This window comes from Ceratotherium simum, chromosome X (genome assembly GCF_057802395.1).
Source record: "Ceratotherium simum simum isolate JZ-2026a chromosome X, ASM5780239v1, whole genome shotgun sequence".
NCBI classification, from domain to species: domain Eukaryota; kingdom Metazoa; phylum Chordata; class Mammalia; order Perissodactyla; family Rhinocerotidae; genus Ceratotherium; species Ceratotherium simum.
Window position 1 is genome coordinate 36,062,971 of NC_141940.1, and position 13,299 is coordinate 36,076,269.

The 13,299-nt window shown below is 38.0% G+C and overlaps 1 protein-coding gene across 1 annotated transcript in view; it reads left to right on the forward strand.

Moving 5' to 3' along the window:
• Positions 1-13,299, forward strand: part of LOC147911819 (uncharacterized) — a 303,124-nt gene that overhangs the window by 230,573 nt on the left and 59,252 nt on the right. Inside the window, exon 3 of the mRNA XM_087427422.1 lies at positions 12,028-12,091. Coding sequence (XP_087283548.1) covers positions 12,028-12,091 — 64 coding nt within the window. The remainder of the gene's footprint in view (positions 1-12,027; positions 12,092-13,299) is intronic.

The following is a 13,299-nucleotide window of genomic DNA, read 5'->3' on the forward strand; positions in this document are numbered from 1 at the left end:
CTTGGGTCCTACTCCCACAAAATCATGCTGTCACCTAGCTGTCTTATTGGAAATGTAATGACAAAGGAATGTATTTTAGACTAGAAGTCAGAATGACCCTATACCACTTAATAGCCATGTAGTTTGGGGGAAAATCACTTAATTTTTCTAAGCTTCAGTTTCTCTGAATCTCAGTATCTATCTCTGAAAAAAAAACGTTCAATAATGAAATTTGCACTATCTACTTCAGAAGAGAATCCAATGAGATGTAGAAAAAAGACCTAATATTTGTGGAGTGCTTTCACTATTTTCATAGCTATTGTCTAAATTAATTCTTAAAACAACTCTATGCTAAATATTGTGTTGTTATACTCACATTATAAACAGGGAAATTGAGAATTAGAAAACGTCAGCTAGGTACTCAAAGTTATCCAGCTAGTGTGTGACAGCAGTGGCGTATAAACCTAGGTGAAAAGACCCTCTCAGTTCAGGGCTCTTTCTCCCATATAATACTGAACCGTACAAATGGCAATGTGCAATATTCATGAAAAGTTCTAATGCCACTGTCCTTATTTTATTATTATGTTATCAGTTTGTATCATGACCCCTTAAGACAATCCTCTTCAGTCAAGACAGTCATTGTCTGTCATCAACTCTCCACATGCCATGCCTTGGCTCATTTTTCTATCTGAAAAATCAACATCTTCAGATTCTACCTCTTTTGTGAAGCCTTCCTTCATTATTTCACCTTGTATCAACGACTTCCTTCCTTGAAGACCTACAAACCTTCTCATGTTTACCAAGAAATATAACCCTTGTTTATAAATACTGCCAAATCGTTCTGTAGTTACTCACTACAATCAATAATTGCCACCATTTTTTAGCCTTTACTGTATTCCAAGACAAGAATCTCAATAATCAAAGTTTATCTACTTCCAAAACTCCAAAACATTTCTTTGACCTACTTTTAGCTCTATAGCCTATTGCTCTCTGACATATACACTTATGCCATGCACAGTATTGACTACTTAAGGTCTGCATGTACCATGCTTACCTACAGCACAGCATTGTGATTAAGAGTACAGCTGCTAGGATCACGCTGCTTGAGTTCAAAAGTCAGTTCCCACTTACTAGCTATATACTTTGGGTAAGTTGCATAATCTCTCTGTTCCTCAGCTTTCTCACTTGTAAAATAGGGATAATAATAGTACCTATCTCACCTACCCCATAGGGTTGTAGTAAAGATTAAAGGAATATATATATGAGTAAAGGCATATATATATATGGAATATAAATATGAGATTAAAGGAATATATATATATGAAAGGAATATATATATATATGTATATTACCTTGGAATGAACATTGGAAATATATACATATATATACACACACAGCACTTAGAACTGTACAATTATGTACTAAGTGTTCAGTAAATATTAGCTATTATTTCTTGCCTGCTCACTATGTACTAGGCTTGTAACATATATTATCCCATTTAATATGCACAACAACCCTGTGACATAGGCTGTGTTATTACCCCCATTTTACAGATGAGTAAAATAAAACTCAGAAAAGTTAAGTCACATGTCATATAAAAATTAAGTCATACAAAACAAAGTAATAGATCAGGGTTTCAAACCCAGATTGATCTGACTCTAAGTCAATGTTCTTTCCATTACATAGAGCTCTTTCTAGTTGCTTTTATTGTACTCACCTTGTCTTCCCAATAGAACTATAAACTTCCAAGGGCAGAATCTATGTCTTATAATACTTTTAGATCCCCTGCTGTCTCCACCGTAATCCTCAGTTTTTATTTGCCACGAAATTGGCTTTTAATAAACATTCATTGACTTGGAAGGCACTTTTTGAGTCAAGCCTAAAAACTATGATCCTTCAGGCACAAGGGCATCACTGCTCTTATTGATGGACTCATGCAAAGGGTTTTCTGCCTAGGACTTATCAGGCTCCCTGATCATTTCATACCAATCCAGCCTGTAAAATTTTTGTACTTCCCTCCCTTTGTACTTATCAGGCTGTGTAATCCCTATTTTAAGAGAAGTAAGAAGATACTAGGGACTGGAAGAGTCTTGCACTTTCAGGTTCAAGTTTCATTCATTCATTCAACAAATCTTTATTGAGAACAAACTATATGCCAGGTACCTTTCTAGGTACCAGCAATACAGACAAGACTGTCCAGATTGGAACTGCACACTTTATATTAGTGTTCACTAACATAAGGATCATCTCCTTGTGGAAGGATAATACTTCCCATCTCCTTGAAGTCAGGGCTTGGGCATTTGACTTGTTTGAGTCAGTGTAATGAGACACATATCACTTCTGGGCAGAAGGTTTAAGACTTACTGCATGTTTGGACTTCCTGATATTTTCCCTCTACAGCAATGAGCAGCAATGTTACGGACAGTGGCTATTCCATTAGCCTGGGCCCAAGAATAAGAATGGCATAGAGAAGAGCCCCAGCCAATCCACAAGGAGTGTGAAAAATAAACTTCTGCCAGTCCAGGCCAATGCAATTTTTCAGGTTATTTCTTACTGCAGCATAATCTAGCATACCCTGATTGATACTGAGTAAAAAGCAGGAAAATAAAGAAAACAGCATCCCACATTCCTTTGCAGCCATTGCTACGGATTGACTAATAGCTGTCTAATTGACTAATGGGGTTTGAAAGGCTAAATATGAGCATACTTGAGGAGAAACAACACTACAAATCAGTCATAGCTATGGTAGTACTCTCACCAAAGTAGGTAGCACCTTCGTTATAGAGTGTGAATAAAAACAAACACCAGTACGATATAACTGTATACATACATCTGCATTGATCCGATGAACACATAAACCAGGAGTGCTAAGCTTGAGTGCTTCTCTCGCTAACAACCTGGTAATCAATTTCTTATGTTGCACTATTTCTTTTGGTTCTTTTCCATAAAATTGGACTTCTAATGTTCTCTCTGGAAAACTGTTCACAGAACATCCTCCAAGTAATTATTTGTTGTCTGAATAAGTCATCATAACTCCATAGTGGGCTGTAGCAGCCATGAGAAAGAGTCTTACACACCCCACAACTACAAGGAGCATAACTGACCAAGAACCATAGCTGCTGCACTCTGAAATTCATCATAGCATTTGCTCCCAAGTCACACTCCCTTTAGGCTACTCCAACTAAGTATCGCAGAGAAATTAAGGCAGGGCCATCCCCGGCAGACACAGGACTCCTCTCATGGCTGACTCCCCATGGCCTTGCCAAACGTTCTTTAGACTGCTCAGAAGTCTAGGACAGTTCACTGGAGTTTCCTTCTCTCTTTCCTTTACTCAGGGTCAGACTTAAATTGTGGTCTGATAGTTCTCCCAGCCTTTGCTGGACCCCTCTCCATTTTCTCCCACAGATGTTTCTCCTAATAAAATCTTTGGACATTACATCCCATCTTGGTATCTATTTCTCAGAGAACCTTGACAACCACATGGGCCAATTTGTTGTCAGGCCTTAAGACATCATACATACAGGCCATAAGATGCCTAGATCTGGAGGCAAAAAATTATGTCCGCTATGCCAGGCAGATCTCTCAAAGGAATGCCCCTACTAGGTTTCAGGCTCATTGAGAGTATGGAATGTGAATCAATGTTGAGTTCACAATGCCTAGCCCAGTACCTAGTACAGAGTAGGGACTCAGCATATTTTTGTCTAACCAACAAATCAATGAATGCTCCCAAGATTAGTGGTTGTCAATTATACTTCTCAGAATCTTACAAATCTAGAAGGGAATTTAGAGATCATTTATTCCACGTAGGAACAAATCTATTTTATATCCAGTACTCAGAAGCCTCTTGTTTGCTGAATATAAAAATTGAGATGCTATTACTTCTAGACTTAGTCTAGCGTTTAAAAATATTTTAGCCAAGAGTTTTTTCCTTATGCCTAATTTCATTCTTTGTCAGCGCTCTAAGGCACTTGTAGAAGATCATCAGCATTCTCTTTATAATAACCTTTTTATATTTATATTCACTCACTCATTTATTCATTCATCAAACATTGAGTATATTCTATGAGCCAGATACTATGCTAAGCACTAGAGATATAAAGATAAGTAAGACTGGGTCCCTGCACTCACCCAAGCTTTTAATCTAGTGAGATAGACAGACATTAAATAATCAAATGAATAAATATGTACCCACAACTTGTGATAAGTGCCATGAAGGATAACAACAAGGAACTGTGGGAGCATGGGATTGGGTTAACATAATTTAGGTTGAGGGAGGAGTCAGGCAAGGTCATTCTACACAGTAATATTTAATCTTGGATGCTATTTCTTCATTTAGTTTCCTTGACAAATAATCTGTGGTCTAATTGATCTTATTACACATATTATTTTATCTTACGTGCTTCTCTTTCTGATAGAAATGCTCTTCATTCCAGTCTTCACCTAAGGAGAATCAACAGACCCTGGCAATGGATTATATGTGGGGGTGAAGTAATAGAAGAGTCAAGAATGACTACTAGGTTTCTGGCTTGAAAACTGGATGGATGGTGGTGGTGCCACTCCCTTAGATATGCAAATCCATTGGCTCTATCTACAAAATACATATTGCATCTAAATGCTTCTTACTATATCCACTGCTGTCACTATAGTCCAAGCCACCATCATCTCTCCCCTGGACCTTCGCTATAGCATACTGACTGGTCTCCCTGCTCCCACTCTGGTCCCCTACAGTCTATTCTCATCACAACGGCCAGAGATCCTTTCAAAACCTAAATCAAATTATGTCACTCCTCTGCTCAAAACCCTACAATGACTTTTCATCAAACTTGGAATAAAAATCAAATTCTCCTTATCATGGCCTACAAACCCATGTATGATCTGGGTCCTGGCTACCTCTCTTACCCCATTTCCTAAAACTTTTCTTCTCCCTTACTACTTTCCAGCAATTAAGCTTTTTCTCAAACACACCAAGCATTTTCCCACCTCAGGGCATTTGAACTTGCTGCTTCCGATATGTGAAATGTTCTTCTCCCAGATAATTGCATGGCTTATTCCTTCTTTTTGTTCAGGTTTTCCTTAATTAATGTCTTCTCAGATAGACCTTGCTTGATCACCATATCAAATACAGTATTTTCTCCATCATTCTCTATCTCCTTAGTCTACTTTACTTTGCTCCAATATACTTAATATATATTTTATTTTTTTGTGTGTGAGGAAAATCAGCCCTGAGCAAACATCCACGCTAATCCTCCTCTTTTTGCTGAGGAAGACCGGCTCTCAGCTAACATCTCTTGCCAATCCTCCTCCTTTTTTTTTCCCCAAAGCCCCACTAGATAGTTGTACGTCCTAGTTGCACATCCTTCCAGTTGCTGTATGTGAGACGTGGCCTCAGCATGGCCGGAGAAGCAGTGCATCGGTGCGCGCCCGGGATCTGAACCCCGGGCGGCCAGTAGCAGAGCGTGGGCACTTAACCGCTAAGCCACAGGGCAGGCCCAATATATATTTTATATATAAAAAAATCCATTAGACTTCTTTATTTGTATGTTTTTAATTATTACTCTCTACCAATAAAATGTAAACCCCAGGAGTCAGAATATATGACTATCTGCTATATCTCTAGCACCTAGAATAATATTTGATACCCAGTAGGTAGGAGCAGGGGCGGGAGAAGACATGAGTTTAGTTTTAGATGTGTTGATTTGGAGATGACTTGGGGACATCCAAGCTGGAATGTCCAGCAGGCAGTGGCATGGTGGAGCTTGGAGCTCAGATCAAGCTGTAGATAGAAATTTGCGAGCCATAAGCATAGAGATGGTACTTAAAGCCATGAGACTGGATGAGGATGAGGTAAGCAAGATAGGAGTATACAGCAAAAAGAAGAGAGGACCCAAGACTGGGCCATGACAGTCAGCAATATTAAAGCTCAGTATGATGGATAGCATTCTTCCTTAATTCTTTTCCTTCAGCCTCTCTCAATTCTCCCTTGGCTCTTGAATGTCCATTTCCAGCAGGTTTTTTCCTGATTTGACAGAAGGCTGGGTTAAAAAGAGGCAAATATTCTCACATATACAAAATAAAACCCACCCTCAGAAAGCAACATTTTTTTGTCTCTTCTAAGGGATGAGCCATATTTAGGAAGGATCCATCCATTGAAAATATGCCTGAACAATGTTTATTATGTTTCATGATTCAGAGTTGCTTAAGAAATCTATTAAGACAACCACTATTGGGAATTCCATTAATATTAAAACACAAAGGCATATGTCATTGTAACTGCTAGATCATCCTTGGCCTTCATTTAGTCTGCTTCCTGTGATTGTTCCTTCTGCTTTTTAACTACAGTGCATTTAAAACAGTTGAGGAGAAGCTGAACCACTACTCATTCTTCATTGTCAGGAACCTGGCTGGAGGCGGATCCAAAGATACAAGCTCCCCAAAATGAATTTTCAACTTTGATAAGCAAATACAATCCGATCACCTGGCATGTACACTGAGCCATTGTTTTTAGAAGAATGAAAGCATCAATAATGGTCATTTAACTTGTTTAGATTAGGTTGTAGGAGCAATGAAAAATCAGGAGCCTTCAACTCTGTTAGACGCTTTGAGAAAATGTCTTTTAAATTATTCAGGGTCCATTTGTCTCCATCTAAGAGTGCACAAAGTGCCAGATTAATTTTCAACAGTTAAAAATTAAGGCTCTGGAGTGACTCTGTGATCAGAATGAGCAACTGAAACATACTAAATTGATGACGCCTGGGACAATATGCCTCTATTGTGTCAGAGGCACAATGAGCTGTCAGGAATTAAGCAATGTGAGCAGAGGAGTCACAGAGGCCTGGATGCCAGGTGCTTGTGAGTCATGCCCTAAAGGAAAAAAGGAATGGGGCACCTTCCCATTAAATAATGATTACAGCCTGACCCAGGCAAAGATTCCTTTGGGCCACATACAACCACCCAAGGCCATAGAATGATGCTTTAGCTTTTCATAGTTTAGACAATCTTGTCTGCTGACCTCTAAATTTAGCATGGATAGAGGACAGAAGGTTTGTTGAAGGTTACAATCACCTGAGATGTTGGGCTGACAAGGTTCAGGGAGAATGCAAAAATAATATTATCTTACTTTTGGATTTTGCTTTTTCATAATATATATTATGTTATAGTTGGTGAAACTGAGGCTCAGAGAGGGCTAAATGACTTACCCATAGTCATACAACCAGTAAGTGAAAAAACTGAGATTTGAATCCAAGTAATATTTTATATATCAAGTTGGACATTTGCTTTTTTTTAATTTAATTTAGTTTTTTGAGGAAGAACCCTTCTGCCAAAAGCTATATTATATAATAAAAGTGGAGCCGATCTGGTTGAAAGAGAAGGAGTCCTGGAGCCCTATGAACTAGGCCTCAATCCTGCCGCCCCCTACCCCCAGCCACTCTGTGAATCCTGAGGCATCACTATGAACCTCTGAACTTTTAAAAAATACAAAAAATAAAACAAAACACAGCATTGTTTCATTTGACGATCTATGTATCCTTTTGAGGTATGTGTTAGATTGGTAGAGAATTAAGATTAAAAATGAAGGCCAAGTTCTGGAAAAGATATGGTCACAGTAACAGATTATGAAGTATCTGCAGGGCAGGGGTGATGAAAGAGGAGTCAGAGTAGGTTTGGCATGACAAGAAGATGAGAAATTGGGTCCCAGGACAAAAGCACAGTGGGAGAAAGACATAGAGAAGGCACAGAAAAGCTAATTAATTAGATGTAAAGCATAAGGAGCATTTTATCTCCTCCCTTTGGAGATAGTTGTGGTCTGGATAGCTCTGCCTCTGAGTGGATCCTCTGTAATGTTAAAGGGCAGTAGGCTTGCTATAGGAGCTTTGTGTCTTTATTCTCAACAGCCGTATCCTTATCTATTCAAGAAGCTTCTGATCCTGTTGGGAATACTACATACCCGGGGATGGGTTTGGGGCTTCCCTGTAGGGTTAAGGTTCTGTTCTAACTCAAAATGGGCTATCCACTGGTATTCTTCATTGCCCCTTCATCAGTTTTTCTCTCTGAGAGTTCTAGAGCTCTCTGAGACTGGGATCAGGGTTCCGGAGGAGAGAACTATTAACCCACTGCATGATAGTAGACATAATTTCTCTTACTATATCCATTTGACAGCTGAGGAAACTGATGTCCAAAACAGGTGAATGACTCGTTCAACATAATACAGCATTCAGTGGCAGAACAGATATTCAAATTAAACTCTCCTGATTCCCAAGTCCTTATTATCTAAAAAACACTACCTCAAAACAATTCTATTTTGTTCATATATGATAAAAATTAATATAAGCATTCTAGGAGCCAAAACAGGTTCTATGAAAGAGAAAACCCTTTCTACATGGTTCTTTTGAACTAAGTCTATGAGCCAGAATCTCTTACCAAAATATGAACTTCAAGCTGGAATCAAGTACTTAATTTTCCAAACTCCAGTATTGTTACTTGAACCATGACTCAAACAGTATGATTATTCATTTCTTTTTACTTTAAAATTTTTTAATCAAAGTTACATGTGCACCTATCATAATAAGTCAACTAATTCTACAAGGTTTGTAGGATTACAGTCCAACAACAGTCCCTATTCCTCTTCCCTCACTCTATTTCTCCTCCCCATTAGGAAAGCACTTTCAAATATTTTCATTGATTCTTTCGATGTGTGTCTCAATACCTCTAAATTTACGTGCTTGTATTGCTAACTCATAGATTTTCAGTTTTAGGCATATCTATTGACTTGCCTGTTTGGGAGATGAAGATTTGATACTCTTACTTTTCCCTGCCCACCACAAACATATATATCTCCCATCTCTCCAAACTCCCAACATAATTATATTTAGCTTAGATCACTGTTTACATTCTTATGACAAGATAGTAACTTTTGACTATTTTTCCTCTGCTGCACAACTTTTTATTTTTCCTAGAATTAACAATTGGAGTTTCTATGTTAAAAATATTTTTTCTTCAGATTTTTAAAAGCATGGCTCTATTATCTTCTGGCTTTCTGTTTTGCTGTTAAAAAGTCCAAAATCATTCTTCATGCTTTGTTTGTGACTTTCCTCTACCACATCCCAAAAGCTTGTAGGATTTTCTCTTTGGCCCTAACAGTCTAAAATTTCATAATACTGAGGACTCATTTTCACTTATTGGGCTTGACACTAATTGGGGCCTTTAAATATGGAGATTTATATTCTTTAGCATGGTGAATTTTTCTTGTATTATTTCATTGATAATTTCTTTTTATCCATTTTCTCTGTTGTCACATCTATTTCTTTCTGCATTTCCTATTACTTAGATGTTGGGCCACCTTGATTGCTCCTTTAATTTTCTTACTTTTTCTCTGTTATTTTCCACCTTTTATCATTTTGCTCTAATTTCTGTGAGATTTTCATACCTTATCTTCCACCCCTTCCACTCATTTCTTTTTCATTTTTGCCATTGTTTTAAATTTCCAAGGTTTTGTGTGTGTGTCCTCTGAATGCTCTTTTTTTTTTCTTTTTACATCATCCTGTTCTCATTTCATGAATTCAATACATATTTTAGCCCACTGATGATATTTATTGTCGTGTTTTCTGAAAGGAGGGGATTTTATTCTCCCTGTATAGTCTCTGTTCCCTCCATGTTGCCTTTAACTACTTCTTTGTTTTGATCTCTATCTTTCAAGTTAGAGGCTTTCATCAAATCTTTGTAATGCTTGGTTTTCTGCTCATATATGGGCAGGCTAAAGAGCTGATTGGAAATTCTGAGAGAATGAATGGGATTGTTGAATGATAGCTTCACTATAAGTAATATAGTCATATGTCCTGGTATTACAAGGACAGTCCCAGGTTATGCCTGTTGTCCCAGCATAATTATTAATAAAGCCTCCTTTTACTCTCAAAAATGTCCTATTTTGTCTGATAAAATATATGGTCATCCTAAATACAGGGTGATCTGTCTGGGCCATTTGTTGGAAAACTGGATGTCAGTATCTTTAGGTTTTTCCTTCTTGGTTGGTCAAATTTCCCAGAGAATACTCTTTCATTTTCCAACCCAGAGGTAAATGTCTGACTGCCAACATTTGAGAAATTGCCAAAATAAAATATTCAAAAAATTAAAAACGTGACTCTCATACAAATCTAGGATCAAGAGGATTCAAAGAACACTTTGAAGAATTGGACATTTCTCATAGTCCTTTAAGAAGGGATCTTAGAATAAGATTACTAGATTAGATACACAGCTAGTTAATGTTCAACAAAGTAATAAAAGCTATAATCTTTTTAGTTATCTTTTCTACTGGACAAAAATCATCTGCATCTCTACTGGGTAAAATCTGCAAGTTAACATATAACTTTGCAGATTCTAAGCCCTTAGTATAAATAGCAAAGTCAAATAAAGGTATATCTCCTTAGATAATTAAATCATCTTTGGGTGGTCTTGTTAAGTAATGCTCCATATGATACTCAAAGGAAATCCTGTACTCTTTTAGTCTTATTTCCTGCTTTTGGATAATTTTCTGAGCAGAACTTAGAGGAAGAAAAATCCTGGGGTTTCAGCATTCAGGATTCACTTCACATAATTCCATGTTCCTTATGATATTCAAGCGGTCAGCTGTTCACGGTATCCTGCAGTCCAGAGACCCTCTGTTTCACCATCTCTAGAGAATGAATCTCTAGTTTTCTGCTGAAGTACAGGAGGGGCAGTCACCTAGAAGAATCGAATTGAAAGAGCACATCTAGGGTTCTAGTTCTTAAACAGCTTTCCATCAATCCTCCTGTAATAGCTTCTACTTTATGCCCAGTTCCAGAGGTGCATGACGATCCTTTTGATGATTCTACAGGGTAAACCAGGTTGGATCTCATCTTTCCCCACTGCCAGTCTAGAACTCCTCTTGCTCAGATTTGCTAATTTAGTTAACCTTGATCTATCTGCTTTCCATCTTCCAAAATATTATTGCTGTCTTCCCTCCATTTCTCTCTTGTTCTGGGCTTTATGCCTCTAAAAACAATCCTTTCATTGTAGTTTAAAGGCATTTCAGAAAGTTTGATGAACTCTCCAATGTCAGTATCTTTGGGTCTTTCCTCCTAAACTGGTAAGATTTCCCAGTGAATATGATTCTAATATCCTGTCTGCAGAGTAAAGATCTGGCTGCCAACATTCTAACAGTTGAGTAGGGGAAGAAGGCAGGAGGTCTGTGATTTCAGTACGCATAGATTCATTCAATTCCCTTGGTTTTGGTACAGCACCTTTGCCCTTGTCTGAATTATACTGGAAGGTTTCACTGAACCCAAGGAATGAGGGAAACTCTTGGAGTGAAATTAGAGACATGTTTTCAATCCACCAGCGTCTTACCGCCAAAGTCTGATTATTTCCTTTTTGATAAAATCTACATGGATAATTATAAATAAAAAACTTTAGGTGCTCAAATTATTAACTTAGGACAAAACCAAACGTGTCTCTTGTGTACTGAACATTTTATTCATTTCCCCACCACAAAATATGCACAACTAGGGCTGTGTTAAGTACGTATAAAAAGCATAGAACAGTGCCTAGCACTCAACAATTGTTAATTATTTATTACTCTTATCTGAACAAAATAACTAGTTTAATAGGCAAATTTTAATGAACTGATGAGCTGTATGGGCAGCCTCCTAGCCAGTGTGTTAATATGTTCATCTATTTTCCTTTGTTTTTCTCTGTATATTTTAAATTAATTCAATAAATCATATGGTTAAAGCATCTTAATTTGGTCTGTGAGCCTTTCTGCTCTTTGACCTCCAGGATAGCCTGCCTGTTAGCATAGGTGGAGATGACCATTGCATCAAGGTAATTTCTCACTCTGAGAGTAGAAAAAAGGTTCCGATGTGAAATTAATTTGTAAGTGTTGGATAAGACAGAGTTAAACAGATTTCCTTACTGCAAAATTATTTAGAGCTTTTAATAGACTAGTGTGGAGTATAGCTCTCTGAGAAGAATACATATAGTATGCTCTATTTCTCAAACTTTTTGACAACGTAAACCTTTTTTTTTTTTTCCCAGGAGCATCTCATGAGACTAATGTTCTACAGACCATACTTTCGGAAAGGCTTCATTAAGAAAATAGGTACTGCCATCTTGGTGCTTTTTCAGCATTAATCTCTTGTTCATGTTTCCTTTTATTTCTGCCCCTGAGCAAAATGATTGGATTTACTGACACATTTTAGCAAAGAATATGGTTGAGACTGTCAAAAGGTTGACTGGATAGAATAAATGTCTTCTTCTGTTAAATTGAAAGCCAAATGTAAGGGAAAGAAAATCCAAAGAGACAAATGAATGAAGACCTTGGAGACCTTCTGAAAGACGACAGGAAAAGGAAAGAATGGCTGGTGAGTCAGGCTCGGAAATGAACTACTAAGGCTCCCCAAAAGCTCCCCAGAGGGAATAACAGCCACATGAACTTAGTGCTTACTCTGTACTACTTTTTTTTTTAAGATTGATTATTTTTTTTTCAACAATCCTGTGAGATTGGTCCTAGTTTTCTCCTAATTCTTCCCATGTTACTGATGCACAGAAAATTTAAGGAACGTACACAAGGTCACACGGTTAGCAAGTTTCAGAGCCTGCATTTGAACCCCACTTTGTTTGCCTCCATAGCTGGTGCTCTTAAAGACCATGTTGGGCCGGCCCTGTGGCTTAGCGGTTGGGTGTGCGCACTCTGCTGCTGGCGGCCCGGGTTCGGATCCCGGGCGCACACCGACGCACCGCTTCTCTGGCCATGCTGAGGCTGCGTCCCACATACAGCAATTAGAAGGATGTGCAGCTATGACATACAACAATCTACTGGGGCTTTGGAGGGAAAAAATAAATAAATAAAATCTTTAAAAAAAAAGAAAAGACCATGTTGAATTATATCTCAGAGAAAAAGCTGTTAAAGTGTCTATAATAACAATTCCAGTGAAAGGACCACAGTTAACTCTAGGACTGGTCCAAGGCTGGGCTAACTTGCACACTCCTACTTTTAACCACAATACATCCTCCCCTGGAGGGAGGCTCAGAACTTTATTCAGCTCTGTTTCTGGTTCCCACATGTGAATTCAGTGACTTCAAGATTTTTTTCCTACCCAGCTCGCAGACAGCTATCATACTGGAGAAAAGCAGGAAAACTAGATCAAACTAATATGTTAGTGGCAGATAATGGCCCAATGAAGCAGTACAATGTGATGAGTAGCAGGCAGATGCTGATACCAAACTCCTTGGGTTTGAATCCTGGCTCTGCCATTTATCAGCTGTATGATTTTCATAAATTCCTTAATTTCTCTGTGCCTCAGTTTT